The sequence below is a fragment of the Thermobia domestica genome, chromosome 12 (genome assembly GCF_964235325.1).
Source record: "Thermobia domestica chromosome 12, izTheDome1.hap1.1, whole genome shotgun sequence".
In the NCBI taxonomy this organism is placed as follows: Eukaryota; Metazoa; Arthropoda; class Insecta; order Zygentoma; family Lepismatidae; genus Thermobia; species Thermobia domestica.
In genome coordinates, this window is record NC_137465.1 from 101,154,275 (window position 1) to 101,176,146 (window position 21,872).

General features: G+C 37.1%; 1 protein-coding gene across 2 annotated transcripts in view; it reads right to left on the reverse strand.

Moving 5' to 3' along the window:
• Positions 1-21,872, reverse strand: part of Lon (lon protease homolog, mitochondrial) — a 186,074-nt gene that overhangs the window by 81,695 nt on the left and 82,507 nt on the right. For both annotated transcript variants that reach the window (XM_081733870.1, XM_081733871.1), the window contains exons 5-6: positions 5,662-5,853; positions 3,624-3,839 (exon numbers count right to left, since the gene is read on the reverse strand). In XM_081733870.1, coding sequence (XP_081589996.1) covers positions 3,624-3,839; positions 5,662-5,853 — 408 coding nt within the window. The remainder of the gene's footprint in view (positions 1-3,623; positions 3,840-5,661; positions 5,854-21,872) is intronic.

Here is a 21,872-nt window from a genome sequence, read left to right on the forward strand (position 1 = left end):
TCATCTCTCACGTTCCTCTCTCTGGACTTAGGTGTTATTCCTTGGACAATTTTGTTTTTCTCTTCTGCCGTAACTTTATCTGAGAACAAGGTAAGACCTACCAATTCATCGGAAAGGTACCATACATGACGTTCGAGGACTTTTCTTGTGGCGATGCTGATCTCATAATTGATATCCTGCTATTTCTGCAACTGGATCTAGAAGTTCGTATCTCCACCAAGAGCTTCAGCTGCTAGTGGAGCTTGTATCCATACCTTGGTGTAGAGAAGGGCTCCGAACAGCACGAAACGCACAAACTGGGTTTCCTCCTCCTTCGGCAGCTTGAACACATCACGCTGATCTTGAAAAAGGAAGATTTTCATTACGTAGATTAACTTCTCCATCCACCGAGCGTGGTGAACTGGTCCTGGAGCTCTTCAATGAATCTTGTTAGAGGAAGATCCTAGAACAAGCATCGTCAGCTCGATGAGTTCTTGATAATCGTTTCTGGGTTGCAAATTCCCTTTCGATAGTTTTCTTCAGGAAGTCTGCAGTTGAAACCATGCAAATTTCACTTTCCTTCTTGATTTCCAATTCCGAAAATTGTCTCTCTGAACCCGGTCCCAAACCGCCTTCAATCTCTTGAAGATAGGAATATCAGATGAACTCAAGCAACCATAGCATAGGGTGAAGACTTTTTCCAAAATCAATTCCTTCACCTGGTGACGACAAGCTAACACAGAAACTCTCGGCCAATCCTGGTTTCAAGAAGAACGCACACCCCATTGATATGACCTGTGTTCACAGGGATGGTGTCGAAACTCATGGCCTGCACTTCTGTCGATTAAGTTCCAATGTGTGATAAGGTCATGAACGATCTTGTCTTGATTCTGCCCTGTCTCTGAATACAATTTTGGCACACCAAGAAGCTTCTCGTGACCATCGCCAGAAACAAGTATTGTCAGACGCTCAACTTTTCTTCCACCGAAAATTTCAGGTAGAATTTTCCCATACCAATGGAGCCCGAGAGGATATTCCAGAGAAAATTCTCTCTTCAGGGAATCCGCTCTCTTTTCTCTGAATTTCTCTCGCTCCCTGTGCTTCGTGAAAGTGGAAGGGATCTATTGTCGCAACCGAGAGATGTTGCTATCGGGACCATGAACCGGACTGCTTGGCGATCAGATGTCTTGTTTCAATCAAGGTGTTGTGACCTTTTCCGCCCGTTTCTGTCGTTTCCCGCTTTAGACATCCAGCTGGTTCAATTTCCTCATCCGAACTGGAAGAATTTTCGGAGTTTTCTTCTTCATCTGTAAAGTAAACATTAGAAGCTGCTGTTGCTGCTGATGTTAAAGCAATTGCTCTTTGTCTGCGTTCTTCTTCTTTGTTTCGTCGCTGAAGAGGTCTCTACTGCTTTTGTACAAGTGCCTTGTCTACTGCAGCCAGAAACGTCTTACGATTCCCCCTTTGATCTAGGAGAAAATCGCAAGCTTACTTTATTTTCATAACCGTCAAGGCATCAGCGTGGGCGATATCAAGCCAGCGTGGGCGGTTCCAATAACTTTACAAATCCAACTCCCAACTGAGCTGGGCTTCAGAAGTGCGCCCCTTGTTTTTTCATCATCAACCAATTGCAATGGATTTTTTCTACTTTACCTATAGGTTTCCTCAGAGTTGTAGGAATTGCAGCCTTAAACCACATCATCATCAATTCCTCGGTTGTCACCTGGCTCGCATTTCGCACCGAATTGTTGTGTGATACCTTTAGGTGATAATGAAACCGTGGTAATAAATGCTTCGTAGTTGGGAGCTGTTTCAACCTTAATAGCGGCAGTAAGTCACGGACACCAAACAGGAAAACTTCGTTACTCGAGCGAATTGATGCCACTTTGTGACAAGTTTAGAACGAAACACCATTAAAATCACTTCGAAACCTAGGCTGAATCGTAATTTACAGTTTTGTCCCGAACTCAGTTTAACTTACTATAACTCATTTAATAATTACTAATAATAAAGCCTATACTTGAACACTTGAGTAAAAAACAGTAACCTTAGGCATGTCTCACTAATTGTATGTGTATACCTTGTAATAGAATAAATAAGGAATGTCTCACGTTTATGATATGCTTAAAAAATGCTATATATAACAAAACAAAATAATGGGGAAAATGTAATCTTTTATGGGGTCGTTGAGCACCATCTTCCCTTTGATTTAGAAATCCAAAATTTTACCCTAAAGTTACTATGTATGAATTAAAAAACTTAGGGGGTGCCCCAGATTGTAGCACAAAAATGAGTTTTTTGGACAACCCTAATATATATATATATATATACACAGAGAGTTGAATGGAGTTGATTTTGAGTTTAAGGTTCCTTTCAGCAGCGAGGCTCTATGAGACGGGACCAACTGATTAACGTGGAATCCGAACCACATGAGCTCCCGCCGGAAATTGAAGCAGGTCTCCCATGCCAAAGGCGCATATGCTCCGCTTAGCAACAAAGGAGCTCGCAGAGGTGGGGGACAGGGGGTGTGTGTGAGAAACTATGTAAATTTTTACTTCCCAACTTGAAATAGAAAATTTTCCGGTTTCCGAAAGCTAATTGGAAAATTATAATTGGTTGCTGACTAACTTTCCTCTACAGAAATTCAATTTTGTACCTCAATGTGGTTAAATATAGTGGAAAATTTTCCATCTAACATCACTATACATAATATGCAAAACTGTCCAGCTTATGAAGATTTTTCCAATTGTTTCTACATCGTAATGAAAATTTTCCGATCTATGAATATTCCTTTCACTTGTTTCTACACAGCAATAAAACTTTCCGATTCACAAATGTTATTTTACTTTGTGCTTCAAAATGATGAAAATTTTCAGACTCATAAATAGTTCTTCAATTTTTCCATGACAGAAAATATTTCGATTCATGTAAAATTGTTTGGCTTGTTCCTACATAGTACTGAAAATTGTCTGAGCCATGAAAATTTTCAGATTCTTTAAACGATCTTTCACTTTTTAACATTTCTATACATGAATTCAATCAATTTTATGATTTTTTTTAGAACGGAAAATTTTCCGCAAAAACATAGCGGGAAATTTCTCGAAATGGAAAATTTTTCACTTCACATCGCTACTGGTATGGTATCCAATATATCGATGATTTCTTGTGCCAGGTGGTACCACTCATCACTGAGTGCTACAAGTGACTTGTTTATTTAGAGTTTTGTGACTTCGTCCTCACATATTCAAGTATATTCAAATAACTGACTATAAACAAGTAGACAAATAGTTTACTTTTCAAAGAAACTTCAAGTTTTTTTTTAACTTTTTGTATTCTTCGTTTTGATAGCAACGTCGTAGAAACTTGAAAAACGTGCATCGTAAAAACCTCTGTTGTTTTCCTAGTGAGCAGCGTAGACAGTTTCCCATGAACTGACATATGACGTACAAACATGACGGTCGTTATTTTACGCGCACGAACAACAAACTGAAATTCAATCACAAATTTCGACGAGTTAGATTCAATATATGAGCAAACGGAAGTATTTTCCGTAATCACCTAAATCTAAAGTATTTTATAGTGCAATAAAAAAAGTCAGTGAAAATGTTCATTACTTAAAAAAGAAAGAAAAAGTGTCCATTTACCTTTAACCTCTGCCGAAGTTTTTCCTCTATCGCATCCTTATCTTCTTTCTCCAGTCCAAGTTCTTTTTTAATAACTTTAAGCTGTTCTTGAAGAATATACCTCCTATGCTGCTGCTTCACTTTCTCTTCTACTTCACGTCCTATTTTCTGTTGTAGCTTACTTAGTTCATATTCTTTCTTCAACAGAGACAATGCTAACATTAATCGCTTCGGAATCTGAAAACAAAAAGTAACAAATAGGATAAACGTTCTATAAGTATTCTTCTTTTCTGCAATCCGAAATTTTAGTTCTTGTCAAAACACCATAGATTTTTCATAAATAAGAAGCTTTACTGCTTCTTAGAGACTGATCAATGGCACGGTTTATTTTCATTTTTTAAACATCACTATCTATAGGAGAGAAGTTTCCTGAAATTTAGTTCTTATTTAACCTTCCTCAATATGTATTTCAATACATTTACATACAAAAAAAGCAATTAATTACAATAGGATTTAGCATCCCTTCAGCATTTAGGTTATATCAGGATTCCCATAAAAAAAAAAAAGGACGATCAATTTCTCTGACACAAATTATTGGTTTCCCTGATATAAATTCTTGAATATAAATGGGAAGATATGGGGCAAGTTCTATCAAAGAAATATCAGTTAAAGTGTGCACGGGAATATTTGGACAACGAAGCCATACTTGCTCAATTATTGTATATTAAGACATTCCTTATTTTAAATTTTAAAATAAGATTTCACCCTATTTCTCAATTTTCCGTTTTCCAAACATCATTTTGAACGGAGAAGAAACTGATCATCATACGTCTTCCGTATTGCACTAATGACCCACCTAAATATGAAGCATGATTTCAGATTTCCTCAGGTGGGAATTGTCGAACACAACGAGTAAAAGTAATAATACAAATATACTAGTTCTGCACACTGAGCACGATCGGAGACATGTCCCGGGGGAAATTTTCCACTGGGTTACACTCTGAAACCATCACTGGTTCCTGCCCTTTTGATTTTGCACGAGTGTAAACGAAAGATGTATTGTCACCACTAACAATGGACAAAAGATATTTAATTTCATCATAACAGGGAGATTCGTCTAATTACTGATTTCGATCTCGTATGTATGTTATTTGACGATCAAAGATTCTGAAATTGCGTGATTATGAGAAGAAATTTTAGAATTCTAAATTCCGAATTTCAAAATTCGTTAGTTCCACTATTTCGATGGCAAAATTCAGAAATATCAACTTTCGAGATTCCGATATGCCTTACCAACGTACCGTCATTGGGCAGCTCGAAATTCCAAGATTCGGAAATGTCGGACTGAAATTTCCATATTTTGGAGTTCCGGAATTTCCAACTGCAATTCCGAGATCTTGAAATTTCTAGTTTTCGAAATTCCGAAATTTTATGCTGAAGTTCCCAGATTCTGAAATTCCGACCTACCTAAATTGAGAGATTCCGAAATGCCGGGATAAGTTTTGGGATTCCCGAATTCCATAAGATTCCGTACTGCCAAAATTTCTTAATTTCGAGATACGAAAATTTCCAAATCTCGGAATTTCGGAATGAGTAAATTTTTAATTCCGATTCCGGAATAAATATTTTCATTCTGAAGTATTCCGGAATTTCGGAACATTCCTATATGCTTAGCCACTTCAGTACATAGAAATGTTTTCATTAACGCTGAAACAACGGAGATCAGTACAGTGAAGGCAAAATGATCAGTTATTTTAAGAGTATATGAAACAACTGGGAGTTAGGGAGAAGGAGTGTAGTGATAAATTGGAAAATAGAATTAGAGGTACGAAGAACTAAGTATTATGGCTACATTACCCAGATATTCATTTGTGTACGTCAATTGATGTCCTTCCGGTATAAGCTCTCTAACACCCTTCAGTTAAGACGTCAGTTCTGTAATAGGTGACATTCAAAGAAACATAACAAAAAAGTTTTTTGTACTTCCTTGTTTTCTTTAATCTTTAGATTTTTTTTACTTACTTACTTACTTACTTACTTATTCTATATCTACACTTACATCTAGCTCTTCAAGAACAGCTTGTAATTCTGCGGGTTCCGCTCCAGTCAACGCTGCACCCAAATCAGACAAGTATACTGGATTATCTACAACTCGTTGTCCTTGATGAAGCATTTGTTGTAAGGACTCCCTATACAATGGATTCAGACTAATTATGTCACGAATAGTTTTGATTACTTCTTGAGTTAAAGCCTAAAAAGAAAGAAAAAAAATAATAACTTTCAGATAATAATGTAACCACACAATAAAATCGTAATCCAAACCTCCAAAGAACCATTGGAATCTCCTCTCAAAATAATACAATTAATGAAAACAAAAATATTTAATTTTTAGTTCACGACATCCACGACACGAAAGGAAAAAAGAAAGAAAGAAAGAAAAGAAAAGAAATAATTAATTAATTCTGAAGAACAAAATAACATTTATTTTCTTGTATGTTTGAAATTAAACTTACCAACTGATACAGACTGCAATTTCAAAATGCTCCGCATTCATTTGAATGATTTATTTTCTATTATAAGTAAGTTTGTTTACGTGAGTGGTACGTCGTGACGTTTGAAAAAGCTGCGATATTCCGTTGATTGTATTCCTGTCAACTTAGACAAGCATGTTATTACTCCGGGATTATTTCTTGAACGGTTACTTATTGTTTTTTTTTTTTTTCTTTCGTGTCCAGAAAAAAAATCTTCATCACTTAAAATTAATAGCTTTGTAAGCCTGTCTGCTCACAAGCGATGGGATTACACCATCAATTACAATAAAGAAGAAAATCAATATTTTATTGCATCTATAATTACAATATTTCACCAAAATAGCAGTCAAATTCTTGAAAGCCTCACAACCTCTATCTACTTTAATGTCAATCAATATGGAAACATTGTTATTTTGATACACAAAGATGGCAGTGTATAGTGGACAATTTTTGCTTATTATTCAGCAGAATTCAGAACACCTTACGTTAAGAATATAGTGCTGTATAATTTATTCCATTCCACAAGCGGACGAGAGAAGCTAATAGATATCAAATTATTGTGCAATGATCATACTTAATGGGGAAAAATTAATTTCTCAGATTGCAATCTTATTAAATTATCATTTTCTAGCAACTTAGGTGTTAGTCCAGGCAGTTCGTATTTAAATATAAAACTGAAGTATCTTGACATAACACCGGACGGTGAGTATAAAGATAACGAACGAAGTATCTAGCGAAGTAAGTTGGCTATGGCAGATTTTAAATGAAAGGAAAAAAATTAAATAACGAATAAAAAATTCAACGAAACACAAAAAAGAGGTATACAATTAAAAAACTATCTAACTCTACGGCCTATGGAACCCGGATGTTTAATATTGTGTTCACAAAACCTCTCCACTGACTTCTGTCCTTAGCCATTTGGATCCAGTTTCTACTTTGTACTCCCATTTCTGCAAGATCCGCCCTAAGTTTGTCCTCTCACTCGCGCCTAGGTCTTCCTAATTGTCATTTTTCGATTGGATTTCCAGTTAAAACCTTGAAAGTGTTCTCACTTTCTCCATTCTGGCTAAATGATATACTCACCTGGGCCTCCTAGACTTGGTAGTCATAGAAATATTGGATAAACGTATAAATTATGCAGTTATTTGTTATGAAGTTTCCGCCATTCCCCATTCTCGTTCCTCTTGGGTCCAAATATTCGTCTCAGCATTTTATTTTCAAATACTTTTATTCTGCGTTCTCCCCACACAGTAAGCGACCATGTTTCGCAACCATACGGCACAATAGACATGATTATCGTTTTATTTATTTTAAGCTTCAAATTCCTCGACAGAACTCGCGACGATAAAAGGTTTTGAACTGAATAATAATACGAATTTCCTACTTTTAGTCGACATTTAATTTCTTCATGGATATGGTTTTGGTCTGTTTACACAGATCCTAGATATTTGAAAATATCTACTTTGTCGAAAGTATTATATGATATTTTGACTCATCTATAATTTTCAGTATTACGATCCCGGCGAACTTCCATGTATTTAGTTTTCTCTGCATTTACTTCCAAACTCATATCCCAGTAAACCTTTAATAAGACCTCTGCATTTCTTTCTATTGCCCTCCTATCATCTCCTATTAAATTTATATTATCAGCTTGGTGAATACCATTCAGCTCTAAGCCCTGGTTGCTGTCTTTCCTTTTCCCTATAGTATATTCCAGAACAAAGTTGAATAATACATCTCCTTGTTTCAGGCCATTCTCAAAGTGAAAGCTTGTGGACAAGAATTTTCCTACTCGGACTTTCTTTGGGATTTACTTAAAGACATCTTAATTAATCTAACTAATTTTTCAGTATTCCAAATTCTGAAAGAATGTTGTACAACGTTTCCCTCTTAACCGAGACGTAGGCCTTTTTAATATCAATAAATAATTGATGTACCAGGGTACTGTATTCCCATTTCTTTTCGAGTATTTGTCGAATGGTAAATATCTACTCGATAGTTGATCAATTTCGCCTAAATTCGCACTAACAATCTCCACTAATTTCATCTTTTTATGGGGTCAATCTTGTTAATAGAATGTTTGAGAGGATTTTATAGGATGTTGACAGAAGAGAAATTACAGAGTGGCACTGATGGTACGATCGTTAGGAACGAATTCGAAGTGAATTACCATCTCGCAGTTCCACCACATATGATGCTCGAAACGGCCCTGTTCGACGACTTGTTCTGGAAGTTGGACGATCTTGATCGAACACTGTTTTTGCACATTCCGGTTTCGGAAAAACACTCACGCGTCGTCGTGTGTGACAATCTGTTTCAGGAAACCATCACGTGGATCTTGCAGCAGTTGTCGGCACGCATCCACTCTCCTCTGGACCTGAAATGTGGTCAACTTTATCGTAATGCGGTAGCTCCGTGGTACTTGCCCCGAGTTCGTGAAGATGACGCACTACAGTGAACTGGGACATGCCAAGTTGGTTTGAAAACCATCGTGTCTGGTGAATGGATTTTCCACAGTGACTCGTATGACCTCAGAGTTTGTTACCCTGCACAGTGGGACGAAATGTCGAAAACGTGGACAAAAGTCCAATTATTGTGCAAATTGGACGAAACTGGGCTTTTTATAGTAACTGGCCGTGCTGATTACGAATATGATGTCAAAATTGCGAAATTCAAAATGGCGGAGCCAATATGGCGGACATCATTTTTGAAAAAATCGTGTAAATAAGTCCAATACGTGTAAATATATGTTTCCAAGCATGCTGATTTCGAATTTGGTGTTCAAATTTCAAAATTCGAGATGGCGGATTTGATATGGTGGGAAACATTCAAAAAAGTCAAATCAATAAGTCCGAAATTTGTATTTACATGCTTTTGAGCTTGCAGATTATGAATTTTATTGTACAATTGGGGAATTCAAAACGGTGGATGCAATATGGCGGTCAAAATTTTAAAAAAAGAATTAATAATCAAGTCCGAAACTTGTGTTTATATGTTGATAAGTAGGTGATGATGAATCGTACAGGGAATGTTCAAAATTCAAAAGGATAAATAGTTGATACAATACGACAAAAATTAGAAAATGAGTTATATATCTAATAATTTGCACGAATATCTTCCGTCCTTCTGCGTTTAGATTTATCTGAAATCTTATCAAATACTGCTGGTGGTCGTCCAGTTGCTTTACGCTTTTCAGTCGTCTTGGTCACAGAGAAGTCTAACTTAGCATCCAGCCATGATTCGTTTTTCGTTAAGAAATAATCTTCCCGGCCCTTCGCCGCACAAAATTTAGTCTTTAGTTTGGTACATAACACTTTAATAGTCGACTTCATGGTTTCCGGTATTTTAACAGGATACCCACTCTTTTCACTTAGAGACTTTTCCAGATTCTCAACTATGACGATGATGTCGCACTTTAAATGCTGCTTTATTTCCAAAAAGATTTCTTTTCTGGAATACTGCATGGTATTAGTGTCAGTAGCAGAAATTGAAAAGAAAATGAAGCTTTCAACATCATATCATAACATACAATCAATAGCATTAGAAAACGGAATAAAATATCGCGAAATTATTCACCAAAAATTTCTACTTCTGTATATCAATTTTGCAATTTACTTCATATTGGGCTCAACATTTAGAATTTTCAAATTTTGACATCATATTCGTAATCTGCAAGGTCAATTACTGTACAAAACCAAGTTTCGTCCAAATTGAACACTATTAAGAATTTTCCTGCACTTTTAAATATAGATATGAAAAAATAAAATATTGCAGCCGTGTCTCCATCTGTTGTTCATTGACGGAATAGAAGCTAGTAGAAGGAGTTTGTCGTTTTATCTTGAAGTTAATATAGCCTAGCTTAGAAAAAAAAGGGTAACTGAGTGGAACTCCGTGGAACTTTTAACTTATCTCTTGCTTTCAACTAAATTATATGATTTTTTAAAATTATTTTTCAATATAATTCTTAATTCAAAGAACAATGGTTTATACATCATATAACAAGTGACTATGCATTTATAATTCAGTACATACCTTGCTCAACACCCTCCATTTTCAATATTTGGAATCAGTGTTGACTGCAAACTTGTATCCACGTTTGAACATGCACTTTATTGTTCGTGGATATATCCTAACGCGACACTAATAAACGAACTCTACATTTGACCTGCTGCGTCCCTTCAACAAACAACAGCTGACCGATCCCGCTGCCGGATTTCAGTAGTGCCAACAATACTCTAGCCAACCCAAAAGATAAAAATCGCTAAATCGAACCTTTAATTTTTGGACTTTTGTCCACGTTTTCGACATTTCGTCCCACTGTGCCCTGGGGCGCCCAGATCTTGGCTGATTTTCGATATTTTTACAACCTTCACAAAATTTCTGGAATCAAAGAGCTGCTGTGGTTTACTGCACCTTCCCCTTTGCATGACAAAGGTTTTGGGTTGCTGCCGCAGCGTTATTCCCGACTTCGAAACCATAGAGTAACAGTTTGCGTATTAGGCATTGTGGAGCACTCATCGTCATTGCTACTAAGCAACTGAATATACTGTCGGAGTGGCGGCCTCCGTGTTAAATAGTCTCCTTGCCATCAGGGTTTGCCCAAGTGGGCCCAGCCCAAGAAACCCGTTGGGTGATTTCAGGTTGGACCCACCTGAAAAAACAGACCTGAGTTTTTGTGCTTTTTGTTAGTATATTATAAGTACAACTAAGGTTATCACATTGAAAGTAATTTTTTACCAGATTTTGGACTTTCCTTGGGAGAATTAGATGCTTTCACGTTAAAGTATACAATAACATTCAACATAAATAATTAAGTCTTTTCTAAGACCTTTATAAAGTTCTGAATTCACTTTGACACACTACCTTTTGGTCAATCTGACCTTGTACTTATCGATCATGGCGTACAAACTCGCTCCTTGTTTGAGTTGTGGAAATATTGTACGACATGTGACTCAACCTTGTAATTTGACACCTGACAATCAAAGCTACTTGATGAGCAAAAAGTGTGGGATTCTTATAATCAGACGTAAGGTATTGCGCCGCGAAGATGAGTGAACTTTTCCCAACTGCGCTACACTTTACGTACAACAATAAAGAAATCTGTGCTGTTTATAAGCGAGATACGTTATCAAAAGCAACAGCCAAATGATATTTCAGTCGTTTAAGTTCTGGAAATTTCTATGTGCAAGATGCATCTCACAATGGGTGACCAAGCACAGTAAAAGTGGCACAACTAGAGCAAGATCGGCATGTAAGTTTCATGACATCGTCATTTTCCTAAACATTCATCACCAAACAGTGTTAAACCATCTTAAGAAAGCTGGCTACAGAACAAGTTCGACGTAATGACGCCACATAATCTGGCTTAAAAACATTTACTCGATCGAAATTCCACCTGCAAATATGTACTGAAATGCAACTAACTCGATCCATACCTGAAGCGCTTGATCACAAGTGATGGGAATCGGATGACCGATGACAACAATATGCGAAAAAAGATCATACTCAATGCGAGAAGCTCCAAAGTCTGTGGAAAAGCCTACACTGATGCCTAGGAAAATAATGGTGTGCGTTTGATCAGATTGGAAGAGCATCGTGTATCACGAGCTACTGCCGCCGGGCAGAACGATACACTCGGATTTATATTGTCGACAGTTATCGCTGGGGCACCTAGCAATCCAAAAATAGCCGGAACTGGACAGCAGAAAGAACGTTGTATACTATGCTTATAATGTTTACTCCATAGGATGGCGATCCAGATAGAGCAAGCATTATATTTGATAGTCGTAAATAGGACGTTTGCTCGAGCGTTGACGATGAAACAAGTTATCCGAAGAAAGCTCCTTTCAACGCCAGCCACACATAAGCAAAAATTCTACGTACAACTTTTATAGACACAAAAGATTCAGCATCCTAATTTCGAAAATTAACAAATTACACAAATAAATTAAAAGAAAATTTGCACCATGTACTCAATAGACAACCACGAGGCGTGGGAGATAACATGCACAATCGCAGAAAATACTCGTCAATCGATTTGAAAATTTTAATTATATTGATACTTACATTGCTTCAAACAAGGAAATACCGATTAAGATAATAATAATACTGGATGTGTCCTTTGTTGAGAGAAATAATTCGATTCTGTTAAGTGTCGAACATAATTACGCAGTGTCTTGTTGCAGCAGGGTAGTAGAAGCTGTTGTACGATCTTGTCTTCCGGCGCCGAGTAATTTGCCTCCCGCTAAATCTCTTCGTCTCTCGCTGTACGCGTGGGTTTCACGCGTTAAATGACGTAAGAGAGGACAGAGCTGTGATTGGCTGAAGAAGTGTTGATCAAGGTCACTCCGCCCACATGCGTCCGATGAGTGAGAACATAAACACACTCACACATATGGAAACGTCGTCTGCTAGTATATGCTAGTCCTTTTAAATTAAAAAGAGAGTTAAACTGCTTGAACTGCATACAGCCAAAATAATGAATAAATGAGTTTATGACAAATGGCACCCGAACAGCTGATAGGTAAAGTTCTGATGAGATACGTTTATCCTAAGAACCCTGGCAACACTTATAGTTTGTGTCTGCGTATGACGAGGACACACTGTATAAAGTTTTTGAAGCACTCTTCACTTGGTTATAGTTCACATTAATGTTTGGTTAACACTGCACTCATTAAAATAAAATGTTTATTCAGTCCACAAATATGAATAAATGTATGAATATGTATTCATTGTAACCTATTAGTCCAAATGTAAATTCACTCAACACTTAAAGAAATTGAATATTTAACACATACACTAAAATATTGCAAATAATGTGAATAAAATGAGAAAACACTTCAAGCAATGAATTAATTTCAACCTTTAAAACACTTTCACCTTGCAATTAATTGAACATAAAAAGAAAAATGAATATTAAAATAAATATAGATATATTTTCCAGTTCGAATAACAACACTTCACTGTTCATTTATAACACACTGTTTATACTTTTACTATCTGCATACGTTACACTGTCCAAATTGTCCACTATTCACAATCTACACCATGTTCCAGAACAATGTCCAGTCCATAGGCCATCCTCTTCGTTCATTCTCTTCCAGCTGAATGAACACTCGGCGATTAAATCTTCTGCTCCTATCCTCTTCCCATTGGATAGGGCTAGGTCCATCGGTGGAAGTTCTAGACGGTCTCTGCAGGCTATAGTCCCTTTTATTTATTTATTTATTTATACAGGACTATTTACCAAAATTCGGCGCCAATGTGAAGATGCATGGAATATTGTAACTTATTGCGTATAAACTTATTAACGTATAATTTGCATCTTCCTTTCTTCCTCTTTTTTTTTTTTTTTTTTTTTTAACTTAAAATGTGCTGCATTTGCTACTGCTGCATTCGTATTAAGTGGAAGTGAATAGAATGTGTGTTCTTCTTATTGTTTGGACCTACATGTGTTCTTCCTTGTGTTGTATTCTTCGTGTATGGATATCAAGTGTATGTTTTTACGTGTTACATGTAATTACTATAATAAGGTTAAAATAACATAATTATGGTTAAAAGGAAGTTGACTTGGGATGGGTTAACAAAAGAAATGTAAGTATTTCTTCTTTCATTCATTTTTTTTTTTTTTTTTTCAAATCACTTCACGAGTACAAACTACGACAAGCACGCCTCACTCCTCAACGCCTTCGTGCAACTTCATCAAATAAGTACATGGTACATGATAAATTAATACTGAAATATACTTATATAGGACATGATGCTGAATAAAATATATAGATACTATAATGTAATAAGCCTATAGATATAACCTTAATGATGACTGTTACATGAATACTATAATGAAGAGTGAAATAAACCAATATAAGCTCGAATGATGGAGAATTATATTGAGGCAATGTCAGATGTCTACAGATGCCAACCTGTATCCATCTTAGGGATGGTCTGACGACTAAATGAAGAAGAGCCAACCCACAAAAACCATATAAACCTACCCACTATAAATACGACCACGAAGACACACAGAGATGTGGTTACAAAAATAAGTTATACTAAGGAAACCCCATAGAGTTTTATAGAAGACAAAAAGAAAACGATGCACATGAAATTCATGGCGAAATGTGGTCGTAGGTCTTAAGGTAAAACTTCAATGTTGTTCCAATAACAACAAAAGGAATACTGTAATAAACGTGTATATTACTCTAATATCTCCTAACATATCTCTAAATTCAAACTGACTTCTTCGAAGTACTAATGGTAATATTTCTCTAATAAACTCAACAACTTTCGCTCATCTAAATAACCATGACGTATATACCACAAGACATTTTCGTCGACGAAACTAGAATGTACTCTCACTTCTCGATCTTCATTATTGATACTACACAATTGATCTTCTTTACTTTCCTCTTCTTCGTTCATGTAATCTCCGTTGGCTTCTTTTTCGGCTCTCTCTAAAATATCACTGAACTGTTCTTCATCCACATGCTTCTTCAGAATTTCTAGCCACTTTTTCCTAGTAGCTGGTGTTGGTCTCCACAGCTTCATTCTAGAAACATTCTGAAATCCGATATATTTACCACTTTGCGGATCCAATACTTCAAACACATTTTCACCAACTTGTTTCCACAGTAAGTAAGGTCCACGGTACACTTCACACAGTTTGGCTATACGTTTGTCTACCAAGCTACTAATATTATACTGACGTAAGAAAACTAAGTCACCTTCACACAAAGTTCTTCGAGCTCTCTGATGAACGTTCAACTTTTCGTTACGTTGCTGAATGATTTTCTTTCGCCGTAAGTCAGCCATTATTAATTTTCCATTCCAATCTATACCTTCTTGCTCATCGACTGTTTCGTTGTTTTTCACAATTCCAAAATGTGACAATGTAAATTCTTCGGGCTTGATGTTAAGATGCAACTCTGCGGGCGCTATTCCCAAACTGGCACTAATAGTATAGTTCAACAATAAACAAGCTTGCACAATATATTCTGGCCATGAAGAATGAGAATCGCGGCACAACACACGCAAAATTCTCTCTAAATCAGCATGGAATCTTTCGATGACATTTCCTTGTGCGTGATAAGGCGTAGTATAATGAATTTTGATGTTATATGCTTCCATAGCTTGTACGAATTCCTTGCCAATAAACTGTGGTCCATTATCTACTAAGATGTTCATAAAAATACCAAGATGAAGCATGTATGACTCAGTAAGACATTTTGCGACACTTGCACTTGTAGCACGTCGAAGTGGATATGCTACTAAATAACGTGAGTATACATCACACACTGTTAACAGTAAGTTTCGCCATGTTTACCTCGAGGTAGAGGACCAACTAAATCTGCTGAGACCAAATAACGTATGTTTTTCGCTGGCACTGATTGCATTAAACATTTCACTGGGTGATGGTCTACCTTCGTCCTCATGCAGACTTCACAATCAAGAATGTACGATTTAATGTCACTACGCATGGTTTTCCAATAAAACATACGGGAAATGATATTAAACACTTTCATGAATCCAAAGTGACCGTAATGATCATGGTAGCCAATTAAAATATTTTTCACTAAACATGGAGGTACACACAATTTTAATCTGTCTGGGAAGTGAAAATCTTTCACCATCAAAATACCATTTTCCAAAGTGTAATTTTGTTTCCAATTTCGAGCACTACTACGAAAAGAATTCTTATTTGCACTGCTTTCACTTTCACTTATATTACCTTGTAAGTAACTAATAATAGGACGGTACTCGTCACATTCCCATTGTAATTTCGCAATTGTAGACGGATCTAAATCGAACACTTCTGATTGAACAGCCTGTATAGGATTCACATTCACCATTAGATCTTCCTGTGTTGGTAACATACGAGATAAACAATCACTTAGTGTGTTAGTCTTGCCTTTGATGAATTCTATTTCATAATCGTACGATTGAAGTTCAAGAGACCACCTCATCAGTCTTGCATTCCAATTACGCATACGTTTTAACTGCACTAAGCTTTTATGATCTGTTCGTATGTATACTTTCGCTCCTTTGAGCCAAACATGCCACTTACGAATACACCACACAAATGCAAGACACTCAAGCTCAATTATGGCATAGTTCTGTTCATGTTTATTAAGAGTACGGCTTGCATATTCTAATACACACTTCTCACCGTCAATAATTTGATAACACACACAAGCCAACCCGAGTTTGCTTGCATCACTTTCGAGATAAAACGGCTTATCGAACTGTGGATGGTGTAATTTCACATCTTTTACTAATTCAGCCTTTAATGAATCAAATGCCTTTTGGTGTTCTTCTTCCCACTTCCATTTCTTTTTCTTTCCTAAAAGTTCATAAAGGGGTTTAGCGATAACAGCATGACCTTGGATTGTCCGCGAATGCCACTGCACAGCACCAAGGAATGAGCGTAACAATTTTAAATTTTTGGGCACTGGTAACTTCTCGATTGCTTCAGCTGATTTTGGATCCTTTCGTATGCCTTCTGAAGATACGTAATAGCCTAAATAGTTAATTTCACTTACACCAAAAATGCACTTCGATAAATTTAGTGTCATGTTCGCATCACTTAACAAACTAAGTACTTCATCTAACTGCTGTAAGAATTCCGGTACGCTTGTACAACCAAGAGCTACATCGTCCATATACCTGATTAATTTCTCTTGTAGCGGTAAAGGGAACACTTTATTCAAGCACAATTGCAGTACAGACGAGCCATTTTTCACACCGAACACCATGCGTGTGTACTCATATAACGTTCCTTCGAACAAAAAGGCTAAGTATGGCATAGAATCTTCTGTAATTCCACATTGTTGATACGAACTAGTAAAATCAAGAGTACCTAGCACACGTTTTCCACTAAATTTAGCAAAGAGGTCGGACAACTTTTCTACACGCAGAGCTGGATTCTTAATGTGCACATTTAATGCTCTACAATCTGTTACTATTCTCAACGCTCCACTCTTTTTCAATACTACGTGCAACGGTAATAAATGACATGATGAACTAGGTCTGATGACACCCCACTTTAGCAATTTTCGGATCTCTTCACGCACTCCTTCCTTATATTTGTGCGGAATATCATAAGGACGAGCAACAATGGGTTCATTTGTATCCACTTCTAATCGGTACTGAAATTTGTTACACAGGCCAGGAAAACGGGCGAACACTTTCCTATGTTTCATTAACAACTGAAATAATTCTTCTTTCTCGTTTTCAGTAAACAGCGTAGCGCGTGTAACTGCATCCCTTATTTCATCTACTGTGAAATATAGATCCGGTGGGAAGTCCTCCACTAAGTCACTAGCTTCATTTTTCTCTAAAGGCTCGGCGCACCCACTGCGGAACACATTCATCGTTCTCGCATAAAAATCATTAAGGTCCCTTATCTCGGACAACACAACAATAGGGGCTACCTTGCACTTAATTTCACTTACATTAGCTACAATGACATTTTCACTATTTCTCTGTATTAAAGGCACTTCACCACTAATTCCTTGAAATTCAACACGCAAGTTACTTCGCTTAAAATCGATGACACTGTTTAATTTCTCGAGAAAGTTTGCACCAAGTATTACGTCTTCGTGCAGTTCTGGTAACATAAGAAACTCAACTGGCACTTCCACATTTTCAATTCGTACCGGTAAGATAACCCTTCCTTTTACGTTCTTTTTCTTTCTTCCTAGAAAATCGCACAAAACGATATGCTCTCCTTTTTGCAAATGCACGTTTGCTACACACTTTGTTACTTCTCGAAAAATATTGTACCGTAATAGGCATAGTTCTGATCCACTATCTAACAGACAGATTTTGGGTTAATCGTTTAACAAAATTTTTACTCTCATTGTATTATGACCTAATTCACATTTGATCACTTCTTCTTCATTATCATTGCTTATATCATCTTCTGCTTGTAAATCTTCCTCGTTGCACATACGTGGAAAAGTAATCCGGTTTACACTACTGAAATCCCTCCCCTTTGCAGCTACCAAGTGGGAGGGCGCTACTAGTTTAAAGGCACAGAACTCTGCGGATAAAAACCACTTTGTTGGTATGGAAATTGACGTTGCTGATTGTTCCCACTGTTCACATTAGAACCTCTATTAAACGTTGGAAACCAATTATTATTTTGATTCGGACTACCTTGCGAAGTTGACGCACTACTTTGATTTTCGTTTGCCCTTGCACCTTGCGTTTCGTTCCAATTTTCATTTGCACTTGTGTTTTGTCGGCCATTACCTTGCGACTGAATACCACCGTTCGAGTTATTATTATTTCTGTTAAAATTACCTCGCCGTCCACGTCTATGAAATTTCTTTTTCCATCCCTGTTTGAAATTCGGACGCGCACTATTATCACTGCTCACTTCACTACCGTGTTCTACTTTTACATTATTCACGCTAACACCGGCACCACCTTGCTGTTTCTGCTTATTACGCTGATTGTCGTACATATTAGTAATTCCTGACAACCCTTCAATGGACTGCACACTCGCAAGGAACTGATTTATGTCATCAGGCATAGAACCCATCATAGCTAATTGGTACCGCTTGGGCAGGAGAGTGATGATGTGTGACAACGTAATGGTTGGATTTTCGTACTCTTCCAGAGCCTGAATTTGACTAAAACGCTCTGTTACAAAATCAACAACACTACTATAACGTTTTGGGTCAAACGGAATAGATCGCAAGTTACGCAGACGTGTAGCTTTCACTAAAGGACTTTCAAATGCATTCTGAAACTCTATCACAAATTCTTGAAAAGTTTGACACTTCTTACCGTGTAAATCGTACCACTTAAGTGCACTGTCTTTAAGAATCAACGGCATGATCGTTAAATATTCACTTTGAGGCACTCCGGCGAACGACATTTCTCTACCAAAATTTTCTAAAAATGCACTTGCACTTTCCTTCATCATATCACCTGAAAATGTAGAGAGTTGCTTAATGTCTGCTAATCGCAACGAACAACGCCTTGCTTTCACTTCACTATTTCTTGCACGCTTAATACGCGGACTTTCTCTTTCGGTTTTGATTCTCGGCACGGTTCTCCTTATTACATCACTTTCCTCCTCTGTATCAGACACCGTTTGAGACTCACTGCTCGATTTTCTCTCGCGTTTCACACTGTGCACGGAACCTGTGTTTCTTTGTGATATATTACTTCCAGTATCATGGCGCTCATTTGCTAATTCTATACGTTGCACACGCTCTGATAGTCGTTCCACATCTTGCTTAGTTTGTTCACTTAATTCGCTGGCGCGGAGACACGTTTCAAAACACTGCTGGTTAAATTTACCCTGCTCGTGGCACACTTGAATACACTCTTGCACTGCTATGACGTATTCACTTTGTTTAGTCTCGCACTTCTGAATTCTGCTTTCACGGTACTTGTCGAGACTTTCGACCAAACGCAACCTTTTTTCATAATCATCCACTCTATTGTGACATTCATTTAACTGACGTTGTTGGTCGTTTACTTGGCGCGTATTTTCTTCAACTGTGCCCCGTACATCGTGCACTGCATCTGTTAATTCACGTACACTTCTACGTATGTCTTCACTCGTATTAAAACACTTTAATTCCACTGCTTCAATTCGTTCTATCAATTCTTGCCGCACTGCACTAATACACGCATTCACATTGTTAATTTCACCTGACAAATCATCCTTACACTGGGATATGTTTTCACGGCACTCGCTACGTAATTCCTGCAGATCACTTTTGATATCACTTTTCAATTTTTCATTACTTTCGTTCAATTTATTCTGATTTTCTTTAACCTCATTTATAGATGCGGTTAATTCCCGTTGCATGGCGAGAATTACCGTCTTAAGATCTCCTTCAGCCATGATGACACAAATAACGCAAGTTCACTAACACAAATAATCGACTAATTTCTCCCAAAATCTAAGATTGCAAATAATTAAAAAAAAAATTCTCTAATTTTAGACAGGATTTAGGTTTCGGTATGCAAAGATGAATGCATTGGATAAGGATACAACGACACAAATTTCATGTACTTTGGAACCCCCTGAGATGGCGGCAAAATTACGCAGCAAGTTTTGAACATCCAAAATACCTAGGCCTATGTTCGTAAACACAAAAACTGGGCATTTATACAAAAAGAAAGGTTTCTGCTTCGACACATATATCCCGGCACCATTTTATAATGTTTACTTCATAGGATGGCGATCCAGATAGAGCAAGCATTATATTTGATAGTCGTAAATAGGACGTTTGCTCGAGCGTTGACGATGAAACAAGTTATCCGAAGAAAGCTCCTTTCAACGCCAGCCACACATAAGCAAAAATTCTACGTACAACTTTTATAGACACAAAAGATTCAGCATCCTAATTTCGAAAATTAACAAATTACACAAATAAATTAAAAGAAAATTTTGCACCATGTACTCAATAGACAACCACGAGGCGTGGGAGATAACATGCACAATCGCAGAAAATACTCGTCAATCGATTTGAAAATTTTAATTATATTGATACTTACATTGCTTCAAACAAGGAAATACCGATTAAGATAATAATAATACTGGATGTGTCCTTTGTTGAGAGAAATAATTCGATTCTGTTAAGTGTCGAACATAATTACGCAGTGTCTTGTTGCAGCAGGGTAGTAGAAGCTGTTGTACGATCTTGTCTTCCGGCGCCGAGTAATTTGCCTCCCGCTAAATCTCTTCGTCTCTCGCTGTACGCGTGGGTTTCACGCGTTAAATGACGTAAGAGAGGACAGAGCTGTGATTGGCTGAAGAAGTGTTGATCAAGGTCACTCCGCCCACATGCGTCCGATGAGTGAGAACATAAACACACTCACACATATGGAAACGTCGTCTGCTAGTATATGCTAGTCCTTTTAAATTAAAAAGAGAGTTAAACTGCTTGAACTGCATACAGCCAAAATAATGAATAAATGAGTTTATGACATGCTACCAACGCCAGACCGCACATATCTTTAACAATCTATAAGAAATCGAGACAAATTGGCTGGGAGGCTTTAATATATCCATCGTATAGCACGGACTTCACACCGCCAGTCATTTGTTTCAGTCTCTCTCTACAGAACTCACTGAATTGTGTCAAGTTAGTTTAGAAAGAGACCTGTGAGAACCACGTATCATAATGTTTTGACCAGGAACCATAGATGCTCTATACGAACGGGATTATGGGGTTGCCGAAAAAACGGCAGAAGGTCATCGAACAAATTGGTGCATATGTAGTTGCTTAATGTAATATATTCTTAATTTTGACCTCAAAAGACTCAACACTATTTAGACAACCTAGCCTTTGGCTAACTTGGGACTTCACCCCTAGCCCCCGCCTTTGTTCGCCCTATATTCTCGCACTTCTAATATCCCTAACATATCTCTAACATAAAGACCCAAAGGGGTATTCCCAGAGCTGGTTAAAATTTAAGCATCTTAGGAATCACTTTGACCCCCTCTAATCTTTATTCAGTTTTAAAAACCAATACATTCATTTAAACTAACACACATTATATATACAAAAACAATAGTAAAATGCAATGGTACTTCATAAATAAATGTATAGTAATAGGTGTATGTATAACTCTATTCAGTTCCCCTTCTCTCTCTTACTACCTTCGTTCTGACTGTTACTTCTATTATAACACATATCATACAACCTTTTAATACTCATAGTTGTGTAACCCTCAATAAAATACAAAGTTTTAATAATCCAATAATACCCAA